Genomic DNA, 13,816 nt, shown 5'->3' with positions numbered 1-13,816 from the left:
CCAAGGCCCGCAAACGTAAACAAATATTTACATGTTTTTAAATTCACCAATTTAAAATACTTTTTGAATACAAATTTGCAATAAAAGTTGATCGGCAAAAACATAATATACTTTCGCATAATATTCCTTATTTATTTTTTTCTTACATATACTTAGTTTTCAAACGAGTTCCATGTTTTTTTTTTTGAATGATTCTATTGAATAAGCTATTTAACGGCTTTTGGTGAATATACTTAAATTCATTTAAAGATATTACGGTTTCTAAGAAATGCCAAAAAAGAGTTTTTTAATGTATTTGTAAATAATTTGTGTCTTGTATAGAGAACAAATAAATGACTTGTTTTGTATCAAACTATTTCTTTTCATACTTTTTACTTAAAACGGACTCTGTTCATAAACCGATTTAAAGAAACTTTTCGTATATTATGTAGAACAATAATGCATTTGGATTATGAAATCTTAAAATCACATGACTGCAGGCTACTTGATCCAGAGATACATTTTTCCCTGGATAGTGTGCTTGACGGGATTTATCTTTTTGAGGATTTTCGTCATGGTCTCAACCAAACGGTCGCTGGAGACGGGCGTCTTCTTGTTCTTGAACTTTGTAAGCAGTTCGGTGGCAGTAAGGGGCTTCCGTTTGAGATAGCGACGTACAGCCTCCTCGGTGATGCCGTAGTCCCTAAAATAGATTGTGTTTACGATAATTAGACAATCCAACAAGGATTTCATGCCTTTACTTACTCAACTTTGCCGCCAGAGAAGGAAGTGGGTAGAGAGGTGCTGATCTCGTTCTTGGGCCTTTTGGCTGGGGTGCTGGTGGGACTGTTGCTAGTGTCTGAGCCGGTGAGATCGCTGGGCAGGCTGTTCATCTTGCGCTTGCTGGCGTCCGTTGAGAGCGTTGGCGTCGCCGAGCGAGATTTGTTTGCATTGCTACTACTGCTGGTGGAGGCTTTGCTGCTGGATGCGCTTTCTTTTTCCTTATCCTTGTCTTTATCCTTGGAGTTGGCCTTCTTCTTAGGCGGCCCATTGCTGAGGTCATCCTCGGAGTCTGTGCTGTCAGAGCTGAAGTCAGTAGACGAGTCGCCGCTGCCATTCGCCTTGCTCTTCTTATCGTCTTTTGATGTTTTCTTCTTCTTCTTGTCCTTGGAACCCTCCTCCTTACTTTTGTCCTTCTTTTTCTTTTCGCCGTCGGCTTCATCTTTGTCCGACTCATCAGACTTCTTTTCGTCATCTTCCTCTTCGTCGGAAGTAAGCAACTTTCGTAGCGCGTCTTCCTCGGCCACGCCTTTCATGTCCTTGTCGACCTTTGCCTCTGGATCTGGTTCGCTAAAATTACGCATATATAGTAATTAGGGTATCAATCTTTTTTTTTAATTTCGGGTACATACTCTTCACTGGAACTGGTGTCGTAGTCCATCTCTCGGCCTTCTTCGTCGCCATCGTCCGATTCTTCAAAGGCCTCGTCATCCACATCCCGCTTTTTCTTTTTTTTGTCTGCCCCCTTTTTGCCTTTCCCTTTGGATTTACCGTCGTCGCTGTCTTCCTGTTCTTTTTTCTTCTTATCCTCCTCGTCTTCTGAGTCGGACTCATCCTCGGAGTCGATCCATTCGTCCATGTCAGTGATCTTGAGCTCCTTGGATTTTTTGGTGGCTGCCTTTATCAGTTTAGCCTCCTCAGGATCTTGTTCCTCCTCCTCATCGCCGCGCAAACGCTTTCGCAACATAAGAGAGAAGTAGTTCATTACTTTTTTTCGGCGACCAAATTCTTGTTCAGCTTCCTCAGCCGACAGGGATTTGTATCGCTGAATGGGCTGAAAGTTGTACCATTCGGTCAGGGGATACGCCTCAATGGCACCGTCTGGTGCATGGGTGAACACATAAAAAGCGGCATTTTCACCCACACCACCCTCTCGGATGCCCTTAAACTTCTTTCCCGTCTTGCCGCCCACTTTCAGGATCCAGGGCTGCGCCTCCGGTCGATACTTTCGAGCTATAATGCCGAACTTTTTCCGTCGTGCCTCCTCGCGCTGATCTCGATTGTATTCCGATCCAGCGCCGAACTTGGGCTGGTCTTCCTCCATGCCCCGGAACTCTTTCATGTTGTTCTCCCGCTCCAGTTTTACATTACGCCACTGGGCAAAATCTACGTTTAGCGTGGCGTTAAACCGCATCACATGGTGCTTTTTGGACATCTTGGGTACCCGGATCTTGAACTCCTGCACATTGGAGGAGGATGAGCTGGATCCTGAGGCGACAGAGGCAGCGGCGGCGGCAGCTGCGGACGTGGAGCTCCCGCTAGCAGCGCTCGTCTGCAAATAGATCAAGACGACAATGTAGCTTTGGAGGCACAAACGGTCAAGTGAACTTACCGCCGACTTTGACGCACTAGACATAGTTATAGTTTCCACTATGACGCCGGGCTTTAATCATATGTTCTTTACCAGCTGCTATTTTGATATATTTTCCAAAACTATTTCAAGACTTTTTGGTAATGTGCCAATCGTTCGATAACACAAGTACAGTGAATAATTCGGCTATTTATCGAATGCTGGAAATTATTTTATCGCGAAAGAAGAAGAAACTAATTTTGTTTTAATTTCTGATATCTTTAACCAAATATAATAAAAATATTAAGATATGGAAATTTATTAGGTACCTGCCATCATTTTATTAAATTGGACAAATAATCCTTAAAAATGCTATGAATAAATGATCGTGACCAATTCACAGTCACAGTTTAAGAAGTAACTTTATGCCGGTTATCGCTCGATTCTAGTCCGATGGGCGATAACTGTGCGAGGCGTAATTTAAGTTTATTCCTACAATATATTCGCATAAAGAAGCAATAAAATGTCGCGGAATGTGACGCTCTCGGACGAGCAAAGCCGTTTAAATGCGCGCTTAGAGGCGCACATGGTATACATTTGCCCAGAATGTGGAAAGGCCTTTCGTACTCAGGCTGAGTGGCGCCAGCATCTGAACACGGCAAGTTGGAGATTTTCTCCTAAAAGACTCTTTTAATGTTTTTGATTGCTTTTCCACAGAAACACGACTACCTAAAAAAGACATACTCGGACTTCAACTTCATCCAAATTGATGAGCGGTTCCATGAGTGTCAGCTATGCTTCAAGTGGGTGGAGAACGCCCACAAGACCATCGCGTTGTTGCAGTACCACTACTTTATGCACCTGGAGCACAGTGAAACGTACCGCTGCGTGCACTGTCGAATGGCCTACACAAGGCGCAGGGCTCTCAATGTTCACCTGTTGGACACGCACATGCGGGAAATCGAAAAATACGAGAATAAATTGCGCCAGATGAAGCGTCAGCAACAATCAAAGCCTACCATGGTGACACCGTCTGTTGCACAGAAACCCGTACCAGTGAGGCCGCGAGGGCGACCACGCAAAGTCGACAAACAGAAAAATGATCTGCTGCAAAAGGCCCTTATGGACATTGATCTAAACACAGAGTTGGAGAAATCTCCAACACTTCCAGCCACTCCAGTAGCAGCAGCTTCTTCAAATTCATCTAAAATCAATACTAATATCAGTGAACAGAATCTTGATCGGTGTTTGAACGCCTACGAAGATATCGTGCGCAAGGAAGAGGAGAAAGTGCTCAGATATGACGCCGAGTTGGATGCTCTTTGCAAGGAGTTCTTTGAGGATGCCAACGCCATTAGCAAAGGGAAAGCAGCTGAAGAGCAGCATATACCCGACGCTGCACTTCAGCAAGAAAAGGAGGTGGTCATCATTGAGATTGATGCACTCGGCAAGGAGGAGGTCGCCCAGTTAAAAATGGATATGAAATCGGACACAATAAGTCAACCAGCAAAGCGTCGTCGCTTATCTCCTACGCCTACGCAAGACTCGGATTCTGATTCGTCCACTAACGGCCTCACCAAGCTCATTACATATTTGTGCCCAAAGTGCGGCAAGGAGATTGCCTCGATGGACGAATGGCGGACGCACGTGTTCAAGAAGCACGACTTTGAGCACATAATTGAAAACAGCTTTAAAATCATAGAGCCTGGGCGGAAGGCCATGTGCCTTCAATGCCGCGAAGTGCAGCCTACGATCAATCGTTCACAATTGCAAAAGCACTGCTTCAAGCATTTGCCTTACCGTTCATATCTCAAGTGCACACTCTGCGACCGTACCAAGACCAGCACTTCCAAGATTCTCAACCACATACGCTATAACCACCAAGAGGAACTGCAGCGTAAAAATAAGACGCAGCTACTTATTAAGCCAGAGCCAAAGTGGGCCAGTCCCAATAAGTCCGGTCAAGCGGGCATCCCTGATGACACCGGTTCCAACGACGACGACGATGAATGTATCGTTTGTGAGCACTGTAACAAAATCTTCAAGTCGAAATGGCGGCGAGATCGGCATAGTGTCGCTTGCAGAAGGGGCGGAGTAATTGAAGGATCCGTAGAAGCAATGCTGAACAATTTGCGAGAAGGGCACATGCGAATGAACGTTATCTGGAAAGCGATGCAAATTGAAAAAGATTAGGTGTAATCCAGTTCTGGTACGTTAAGTCAGTTAGGTGAAAAATAAAGAATATTTAAGTATTAATCAAGTTTTTTATTAAAATTTTTCTCCCAATAGGCTTTTAAAATCCGAATTTATTTTTATTGAAAAGTATTTATTTTTTATCTTTACATGAATGCAGATTTCATTTTTTAATATTGGATATAACTTTGATAGGAAAGGTGAAAGCTTTAGAAACGGGATCAAAATCATTTTAAAAGTTTTTTTTCAAGGACAGGAGCTCTGGCAGTGTCGTAAGGAGCAGTAGCGGTTTCGGTTTCCGCCACATCCGAGATACTTCATCTTGAGGCATTTCCTGGAACCCTGGTCCCAGTACCACATTTCATGCATAGCACTTCTTCTGCATTCCCCTCCTCCGTGTCCCTCGTGCTTGCCGCCGAGACAGTTTTGACGGTCTATTTGGATGTGAAATTCAGGTATTAAACCTTATTTATCAAATGTTATCGTAAACCTACTTCTGGGACGTCCAACACAGCGCTCCTGGGCAACGGTGAGGGATGCATAAAGGACAACGAAAGCCAGAACTACAAGTAACTTCATTTTTGTATAAAAAGTTGTTAGTACTCGATCTGATATGAGTTAACTGTGAAATGAAGGCCTTTTATAAGGCATATTCCCATATTTTTAAAGGCGGACTAAATACCTTTTAACAATGGTCTTTAATATGGATATGAAAAAATGAAATTGCATTAAAAAGACTTCAATTTAACAAATAATACAAATGTGCTTTTCAGAAAAATTTCAATCATAAAGATTCGAGATCCATCTTTCGATTAATCTTATTAATTGAGGTCAACGCGAAACAATTGTGCGAAGAATATCTCGATTAATAAAGACTCTGTTTACATGAATTAAATGCGTCAATGTAAATGGGTAAGATATCAGTTTATAATATGAAATAAGCTTCTTTTTGGTAAAAACTCACTCCGTGAAATTTAAAGACTTGGAAATTATTGGAGCTACAGAATTAGAATTGAATGTATAGATTGCATTGATACTATGTTAACTTTATTTTTATATTCGAATTTTACAATCCTTTTTGCTTAAGTTGTTTTTAAAAATTAAGACATTTAGATCGGAAGTTTTATTATATGTGAATCCATTTTGGGGGCCAATTGGGGCTGATTTGACGCTTGCGATTCCCGCCACTTCTCTCGCTTTGCTCTCCCCCGGCGATGCATCGATCTTCCCACAATTCCACTGCGTCGCATGCGTGCGCGACGATTGTTCATCCTTTTGTAGGCAGCTTTCTCAAATGTTCTAAGACTTAAATGATCTTCCACATTTTCTTTCTTCGTACGTTCATCTTCCACGTCATGGTTGCTGGTTGTGATCACGATCTTGCGTCGACCCTGGCTCATCTCAGCCCGCTTCATTAGCATCAAGAAGCGGACGAAGTTTTTCTGCACCACCTCCTTGTCGAAGGCTGTATTATGTTCCAAAATATCCTCAACTTCACTATCATCCTTGGCCGAGGCGGACGCTCCTGGAGAACCGGAATTTGCTGCTGGTGTCGCACCTTCGGCCGCAGGAGATGCTTCTTCTGGTGCTTGAGTGACTGTTGAAGCTGCTGCGCCTCCTTCTGGTGCCGCGGTTGTTCCATCTGCTGGCGGTGGTAAATCGTCTGGTACCCCTTCGGCTGGTGGAGCTGGTGCTCCTTCGCCTGCAGGTGATCCATCTCTAGCTTTTATTCTAGGCGGAGCGGCATCGTCCACAAAGTCTTCTTTTTTTGCGGTGTTGTCTTTATTTTCACCAGTCGAATTTGATCCAGTCGTCTCATAGGTCTCCACCTCGGAGCAGAGATTTTCGAATCTTGGATTGAATCCGGACTTGCAAGCCTTTGCCGCATCTTGGCCGGTCTCGTAGACTTGTCGTCCCACTCTTGGAGCGTTAGCAAAGTTGCACGTGAAGAACGTTTGGAACCAGTGGTTTCGGGACTGCTGAAGAATAGCACATCCCACATATTCAGTGTCCTCTGTGACGATCTGTAAAAAGTTGTACTTAGGCAGCCTGAAGAAGGATAAGAAAATGTATTATATCCATTAAGATGATTTAAAGATAAAGCATAAAAAATATTATTCTAAGCATTTAACAAAGGTAAATTTTAAAATATAAAATAACTTATTAAGATATTACGGTATAGGTCCTTAAATGGACCACATGTGCTGATCGTAGAGGGGATTCGTCATAACGAGTAAATAGATATAACTGTCCGGGGTCGTTTGGAATCCTAAAAGATAATAACTCTGAGATAAATATGTATATTGCTTTATATTTGTTTGATTGGAAGAAAATGTTCTTCCCATTAATCGACAGTGAAAAGAGCGATCATTTATCAGGGAAGGAGAGCGGTGGAGATCGAGAATCAATCGGCTGAACTCTGATCGAACAAAAGAAAAACTGCATTCCAGAAAAAGAAAAGTTTTAATTCCTAAAAACAATACTTCATTTTTGATTTAGTTTTTGAAAACTGTCTAAACTATAATTGTAAAAACACCATTACTAACTTATGGCAATATAATTATACAAGTAATTCTTACCCTTTTTCTCGTTTTTTATATTTCATAACGTCCAACATCGAAGCTCCTGCGTTCTCTCGCATCCACACGCCTAAAATATCCTTGAGAATGTCCTCAAGCTCTGGGATGTTTCCCTTAACAGCTCGGTAGCCAACAGTCTGGCCAACGTTCTTAAATTGTTTTGTGTTCCGGCACTCGTCGGTCCTCATGACACAATCCAAAACATTGAACTCGGCTAGGTGGGCCAGTTCCAGATCCCATTTCAAGGTTCCCATACGACCAGCCGGGCTTAATCCGTTGAAACCGCCTTTGGCCACTTTGTCCCGCAATTCGTTAATAACTTTCATAATGTATTTTTCAAGCTTATTGTTTATGACCACTAGCTCAGCGCTAAGAGAACACTTTTTATGTAGTTCCTGAAAAATATATTACGTTATTAAACAAAATTTTAAATATTGCTTAAAAGATCATAATCCAAAATACTAATAAGATCAAAACAAAACAGTTTAATTTTGGGTTAATTTTAAGAAGTTTATTAACAATTACATTCCTGAAGAAATATCTGGCATCTGCAAATTTAATACAATACCATACTCGTACATGATAATCACGGAGGTGTATCGAGTGCATTCACTTTTTCGAAAACATAATACTGCGAAGTACTCCAATTTGACGGAGTGCCTAATTTTTATAAATATGTATAAAATATAACTTAAAATTGTACCTTCTGTATTCTATTCTATTCTATTCTGTATTCTATGCCACGTATTTAAATTTATTTTTTAACTTACGTGTGTAGCATTGCAAGCCACATGTTTTTGTCCGGGATTACACAGTGAGGAATCACAGTAGTCTATACCTGTGTCCGAATCCTTTTCTACTGCGTTTTCTTTATTTTTCGGGACTCCCTTTGTTGTAGACTTTTTGCCTTTCTTAGCTGCTGCCAAAACAGCAAATAGCAGAATGCAAAGCACCAACATTTTCCATCCAGAGATCATGGTGTATTAACGATTGTTTTACACCAAATATATAAAGACCGTCAATCCATGAAATCACAATTTTCAAACTTCATAATAATATACATTTTAATAACTTATTGTAAAAATTAAACATTTCACCAAAGAAATAATTTAGCATTAAATATATATTTCAAAACTGCAAAGCAAAACTGTCTGAAAAGTTTTGAAAATTCAAAAATAATTTATTAAAGCTCTCAATACTTTGGCTTAATCCAGGTTGATAAAAAAAGGTTCCAGTATATTTAATAGTATTCCGCCTATTTTAGTGTACAAGAGCGAATACGAGTTCTTAGTGAGATATTGAAACCTTTTAAATTTCACAACACTTATCTCTATATTTATAAATATAAATGAAAAATATTGAGTATTATTAATTTTTGTAGGTATAGAGTTTACTAAAACTTACTTACTTACTACTTACTGAATCCCGCTATTCATTATTTTCCATTCTAAAACTTCAAAAGCGTCGATAGACGCTAGAGATGATACATTCGATACTTAAAATATTTTAGGGTGTCTTCTTATTTTTAAAATGAAATAGTTCCCTTGCTAACTAAAACAAGATTTTAATTGATATGAAAATCAAATCAATTATTGGAAACAAGCGCTTACACTAGGAGCACAGTATACTTGTTGCTACATATGTACATATGTATGTATATGAAGACAGCTGTTTTTTGTTTTGTTTTTCTTTTGTTTTGTGGAAGATCATAAACTCAAGGAAAAGAAAAGAAAAGTGAGCATTAATTACCTAATTTATTTTTTAAGGCAAGGACATGCATGACAATAAATGTATTTATAAAACGAAGTTCTTGTATTTTACACATATACATACATAAATGTTTTGATGAAACAAAACTAGATATCAAAAAGCGCAGCATGAGAGAGCGAAAGTAAACCGGTCGCTGATAGCATTCCAGTTGAGCTCTACCCTTCTGCCTACGTGGATTGCCAGGTTCTCTCTTGATTGCCAGTTGATTGTCAACTGTCGTTTGGCCTGCACTCGCCTTCAAAGGCTAATCGTGAGCCACTTATTTATCGCTTCTTATAGCGACTTGTAGATTATGTACAAATATCAAAGGTTAATTTTGTGCTATAATATGATCCGGGGCTAGCGGTCCAAGCATTGACCTCTGAATACAACTTCTCTGTTTTGTAGCGCATCGTTTGAGCAAATCCTCGAGAAACCCGAAGCCGAGATGAAGTTTCGTGGCAATGGAAAGCTTTTATGGAATTTGGTAAGAATATTTTCGTAAACGAGTCCAATATAATCCACATCCCAATCTCGTTTTAGACGAAGAGTTCGCTTGCGCAGCAATCTCAAACTGGGATCGCGAAAAGAGCTCTCCCCGCAAGCAGCTACAGCCCCGCCAAGAGCAATCCGACCTTGGAACAGCCAAATCTGTTGAAGTACCATGTTTTGCCGTTGGAAGAAACACTAAACCGCTTTCTGACCACTGTGGAACCTTTGCTGACAGCCCAAGAACTGGAACAACAAAAGGCAATCACCACTGACTTCGCGGAAAACCAGGGACGAGAATTGCAGCAGCTTTTGGAAGAAACCGGCAGTAAGGAGAAGAACTGGTTGGCCCATCGCTGGCTAAAGACAGCCTACTTGCAATACCGAGATCCCGTCACCGTCTTCGTGAGTCCTGGCATGACCTTCCCCCAGCAAAACTTTAAGGACTCTCAAGCCTTTGTTGACTATACAGCCAGAGTTATCTTTGGATTAGGCGAATTCAACGACATGGTCCATGCCAACAAAATTCAGATTGTTAAAATGGGCAAGAACGAGCTGGACAACAGCCAGTTTGGCAAGGTATTCGGCACATGTCGGATACCCAGAAGAGGAACAGACGAGATCGTCTATAATCCAAGCTCTGATTATGTAGTGGTAATCTACAAGAATCACTTCTACCAGCTAAAAATATACAGCAAGGAGGGAAAGCTTATCGCAGCTCCCATTCTAGCTGCTCAGTTAGAAAATATCCTTTCTAAGGAAACGCAAGTGGGTGTTCCATTCGGAATTCTGACCACCGATTCGAGGGACAACTGGGCCGAAGCCTATGAGTATCTGTCTGAAACGCCAGCCAATAGGGATGCCCTTAAGACCATTCAGGGTGCTCTGTTTACTGTGTCACTGGACGAGAACACCACTTTAAAGAAGGGAGAAGAGGTCGATGAACTGATTCTTTCGCTGATCCACGGAAGCGGCAGCAAATCCAACAGCGGCAACCGTTGGATGGACAAAACCATCCAGTTAGTCGTGAACCCAAATGGCAACGTCGGATTCACCTATGAGCACTCTCCTGCTGAAGGTCAACCCATCGCAATGATGATGGACTATGTTGTGCAAAAGATGTATGTGAATGAATATATAATGAGGAACTTCTCCCTTATGCTTTTGATTTCAGGAAAGAAGATCAAAAGTTTGGAGAAATCGGCGGACAGGACTTTACTCCAGCTCAGAAAATACAATTTTCTTTAAGTAATAAAAGTCTAGAAAAATCATTGACTGCCGCCCAAGAAAACGTTGATAAGCTTGCCGAAGCGCTTCAAATGAAAGTTCTTAAGTTTGACGGTTTTGGAAAGGATTTCATCAAGAAACAGCGACTGGGTCCAGATAGTTTTGTTCAAATAGCGCTGCAGCTCGCCTTTTTCAAGTAACTATCCTTGCTTAGGTTTGAGTTGTTTAAAGTAACTAAATAACGTTCCCTTAACAGAATGCACTCTGAGCCACCTGCGCAATATGAGTCGGCGCACTTACGCATATTCGATGGCGGACGAACCGAAACTATTCGGTCCTGCTCAAATGAATCCTTGGCCTTTTCTCGCGCTATGCAGGACTCCAATGCCACCGACAAGGAGCGGGCTAATAAGCTACGTGAGGCTGTAGTGTCTCATCAGACGTATGCAAGGCTAGCTCTGCAGGGAAAAGGAGTCGATCGTCACCTACTTGGACTGAAGCTTATGGCTCTGGAGAACAGCAAGCCTATTCCAGAGTTCTTTAAGTCGCCAGGCGTTCTGAAGTCAAGCCACTTCCGCATGTCCACCTCACAGGTAGCCACTAAATATGATGCTTTTATGGGATATGGGCCTGCGACTGACGATGGATATGCTTGCTGCTACAATCCACGTGATAATGACATTATTTTGGCCATATCTACTTGGCGCCATTGTCCGATAACAGACCACTTGAAGTTCGCTAAGACTCTGGAGCAGTCATTTTTCGAAATGAAAAATATTCTAGAAAAGAATCCTCCAGAGCCCAAATCCAAATTGTAAAATTATTTCAAAGAAATATATTTTTTTCAGAGATTGATAACTTAATTGTTGTGTGTCAATGCATTAGATTTGGTAAATGGAAAGTCCTAGATCAGCTTAATGCCTTAGTAAGCACCTTTTGCAGTGTCTATATATATCATCAGAAAACCAGAATGTTTGCTTTGCTCCAACTTGTAAAAAATCCTATTACAAAAACGTATACTGTAACAAACTTCAAGAAATATTAATATTTCTGCCATTTTAAAGAATGCTTTTTTCTCGGATATAAAAACTTTAATTGTTATTTTGATTTTATAGTTTAACTTCATAATAACTTTTACTTGTTGTCAGTATAGTTTTATTGTTTACAATTCTTGTTCAAATAAAAAACAAAGCGTGCAAAGTTCGTCTTAACTGTGTATATTGTAGGCCGGCGCTCCTTCAGATCACGTCGCTGTTGGCGCAATTTTGACTTGAACAACTCCTCCAAAGCTTGGACGCGATCGCACATCTCAAGCTCGGCGATAATCTGCGGCCAATCTTCCACAGCGAAAATGTCCATTAGGGCATCTAGTCCCTCGGAAAGGGCCCACAGATCGTTCTCCTGGGCACAAGAATTCAACAAAAATAAAACGATAACCTTAACCAGTGATTCTGATAATAGAGATCCTAAGGTCCCCAGCATGCGGTTCCAGTTAACTCGGATATTTAAATCTGTGCACTTGCTGGCTCCATCGATAATCAAGTTCAGGTCATTCTCTGTCATTTGACTAAAAAGATCTTTTCGCGACTTAAGCAAACTCAGCGAGGAGCGCATCAGTGAGGTTATGGCTTCCATTACAGTTATATCTTCGGTTCCCTTAAGAGCCTGCTGACCCAAGTTCATCCACATGTTATAAATGTCACTGTAGCCACCCAAATCTTCTTCGGTAAGCACGTTGCAGAGGTTCTGAAGACAAATCAAATAGGACACTCTTAATTTGCTAACTTTATCCTTGATAGTCTCCTGCTGGGCCACAATCTTCTCCAAAGCAGGTTCCAAGGGTTGAGCTTTTTGCCAAAGTTTTTCAATAACTTTGTTTTGCTTGATGGTTTCCAAGAAGTTAGCGGGCAGTCCACTTGTTTCGCTGTCAGTTTGCTCGTCCTCCATATCGTAATCCGCCACACTCTCAGTCTCCGACTGTTCACTATCCGTACCCCAGTTACTCTGGTCATCGCTCGAACCCAGGTTGGTAATAATCTCGGCCACCAGTCGCTGGGCGTCTAGCAAGTGCTCCAGGTTCTTTAGTGTAACATCGACATCGCATTGATTCTGTTTCGACTGATTTGTGCTTTGGGATTCCGTCAACTCCTCCGTTTCCATAGAGATTTCCAGGACGGGTACTTCGTTCTTCGATTTGGCATTCTGAATTTCGTTTTTACAGCTAAGCAACTGCTCCTGTGGATTTATAGAGAGTAGTTTGTCCAGGCTGTTCAGGATCTCCCGGGTGTGGGCGGCTGAGCAGGCTGGGACATTGCACAAGATACCAGCAGCCAAAGCATTGAGGTACAACTGCGCGTAACTCTCTGTGGTAATACCGAGGAGCTCCGGTAGAATATTACTGCTGGCCAGGACGTTCCATGAGCTGGAGTTGTTCTCAGACACCACCAGCACCATTTGGGCCACTGTTATGGCAACCTCTAGCCCGAATTTTGTGTAGTCGAAGCCAAGCAGCAGGCTGGGGAGTAAGTTTGCCTGATTGAAGGCTTCTGTAGCTGTGGGTGAACTCTCGCACAAATTTCTAAGAAGATGTATCGCCTGTAGAAAGGTGTCCGCATGCAGTTCGTTTTCAAAGCCATTTTTAGTTAGATCATAGCCCCGGATTAAAGCCAGCAGAGCGGTTAATATATCGTTTTCCACTAGAAAATCGCATACCTCTGTGCCAAACACTGAGAGGTTCCGGAAGGCTCCCGCCGCCGCATTTCTTATGGCGCTTTCCTTGTCACACAGTAGTGGCGATGCGATTCGGGCAAGATCGCTACTGCAAATCTCTCGCACCTTCTCCTTTCGCAGCGCCAGCACGGCAAAGGAGTGCAGTCCGTTCAACTTGTCCTCCACATCCGGTCGCTGGAGGTGCATGCAGATCGCCTCGATTGGTCCAACGCCCTCTGCTTCACCCACGTCCAGAGCGTCTTCAAGATCCGCAGAGATGTTCACGCCGGTTGGCGTCCTTGTTTTTACTTTCCGAACTTTTCCCATTGCAACAAAACAAAACTGCACGTGTTTACTCTTGGGGCTGGGACAAAAGGCCCGGGCTATTCGATATTATCGATGGCTTCTTATATTTTTTTTATTTATCGATTAAAATGGTAAATATTATAGTTTTTTAACATAATGCTGTCAAATTTTAAGAAATGTTTTTCTAACGGATTTTTTAATTTTCCTCTTATAAATGTGTGGGTTCGTTTACATC

General features: G+C 41.8%; 6 protein-coding genes across 7 annotated transcripts; 2 read left to right on the top strand and 4 right to left on the bottom strand.

Moving 5' to 3' along the window:
- Positions 1 to 108: 108 nt before the first annotated feature.
- LOC108109624 (general transcription factor IIF subunit 1) lies at positions 109 to 2,511 on the bottom strand. The gene is made up of 4 exons (XM_017218200.2): positions 2,372 to 2,511; positions 1,392 to 2,311; positions 745 to 1,329; positions 109 to 682 (listed from the first exon to the last, which is right to left on the bottom strand). The coding sequence occupies exons 1-4, from the start codon at positions 2,393 to 2,395 to the stop codon at positions 481 to 483; spliced, it is 1,731 nt and encodes a 576-aa protein (XP_017073689.2). The 5' UTR covers positions 2,396 to 2,511; the 3' UTR covers positions 109 to 480.
- Positions 2,512 to 2,597: 86 nt separating this feature from the next.
- On the top strand, positions 2,598 to 4,585 carry LOC108109625. Its single transcript, XM_017218201.2, has 2 exons — positions 2,598 to 2,987; positions 3,047 to 4,585. The coding sequence occupies exons 1-2, from the start codon at positions 2,853 to 2,855 to the stop codon at positions 4,520 to 4,522; spliced, it is 1,611 nt and encodes a 536-aa protein (XP_017073690.2). The 5' UTR covers positions 2,598 to 2,852; the 3' UTR covers positions 4,523 to 4,585.
- A 116-nt stretch (positions 4,586 to 4,701) lies between these two features.
- Positions 4,702 to 5,346, bottom strand: LOC108109616 (PI-actitoxin-Axm2b). The gene is made up of 2 exons (XM_017218180.2): positions 5,017 to 5,346; positions 4,702 to 4,956 (listed from the first exon to the last, which is right to left on the bottom strand). Exons 1-2 carry the CDS (start codon positions 5,099 to 5,101, stop codon positions 4,769 to 4,771), a joined length of 273 nt encoding a protein of 90 aa, XP_017073669.2. The 5' UTR covers positions 5,102 to 5,346; the 3' UTR covers positions 4,702 to 4,768.
- Positions 5,347 to 5,547: 201 nt separating this feature from the next.
- On the bottom strand, positions 5,548 to 8,145 carry LOC108109615. Its single transcript, XM_017218179.2, has 3 exons — positions 7,872 to 8,145; positions 7,102 to 7,496; positions 5,548 to 6,571 (listed from the first exon to the last, which is right to left on the bottom strand). Exons 1-3 carry the CDS (start codon positions 8,076 to 8,078, stop codon positions 5,632 to 5,634), a joined length of 1,542 nt encoding a protein of 513 aa, XP_017073668.2. The 5' UTR covers positions 8,079 to 8,145; the 3' UTR covers positions 5,548 to 5,631.
- A 628-nt stretch (positions 8,146 to 8,773) lies between these two features.
- On the top strand, positions 8,774 to 11,429 carry LOC108109621 (carnitine O-acetyltransferase). Of its 2 annotated transcripts, none has more exons than XM_017218197.2 (5): positions 8,774 to 8,835; positions 9,259 to 9,337; positions 9,394 to 10,460; positions 10,514 to 10,762; positions 10,823 to 11,429. In XM_017218197.2, the coding sequence occupies exons 2-5, from the start codon at positions 9,299 to 9,301 to the stop codon at positions 11,382 to 11,384; spliced, it is 1,917 nt and encodes a 638-aa protein (XP_017073686.1). In that variant the 5' UTR covers positions 8,774 to 8,835; positions 9,259 to 9,298; the 3' UTR covers positions 11,385 to 11,429. The 2 variants fall into 2 exon arrangements, with proteins under 2 accessions (XP_017073686.1, XP_017073687.1); XM_017218198.2 differs by lacking the exon at positions 8,774 to 8,835 and adding an exon at positions 9,016 to 9,180.
- A 213-nt stretch (positions 11,430 to 11,642) lies between these two features.
- LOC108109622 lies at positions 11,643 to 13,655 on the bottom strand. The gene has a single exon (XM_017218199.2). It carries the CDS (start codon positions 13,600 to 13,602, stop codon positions 11,722 to 11,724), a length of 1,881 nt encoding a protein of 626 aa, XP_017073688.2. The 5' UTR covers positions 13,603 to 13,655; the 3' UTR covers positions 11,643 to 11,721.
- Between the last annotated feature and the right edge of the window lie 161 nt (positions 13,656 to 13,816).

The sequence above is a fragment of the Drosophila eugracilis genome, unplaced genomic scaffold, assembly GCF_018153835.1.
Source record: "Drosophila eugracilis isolate 14026-0451.02 unplaced genomic scaffold, ASM1815383v1 contig_1897, whole genome shotgun sequence".
In the NCBI taxonomy this organism is placed as follows: Eukaryota; Metazoa; Arthropoda; class Insecta; order Diptera; family Drosophilidae; genus Drosophila; species Drosophila eugracilis.
This window is presented reverse-complemented; position numbering and strand designations above follow the sequence as displayed.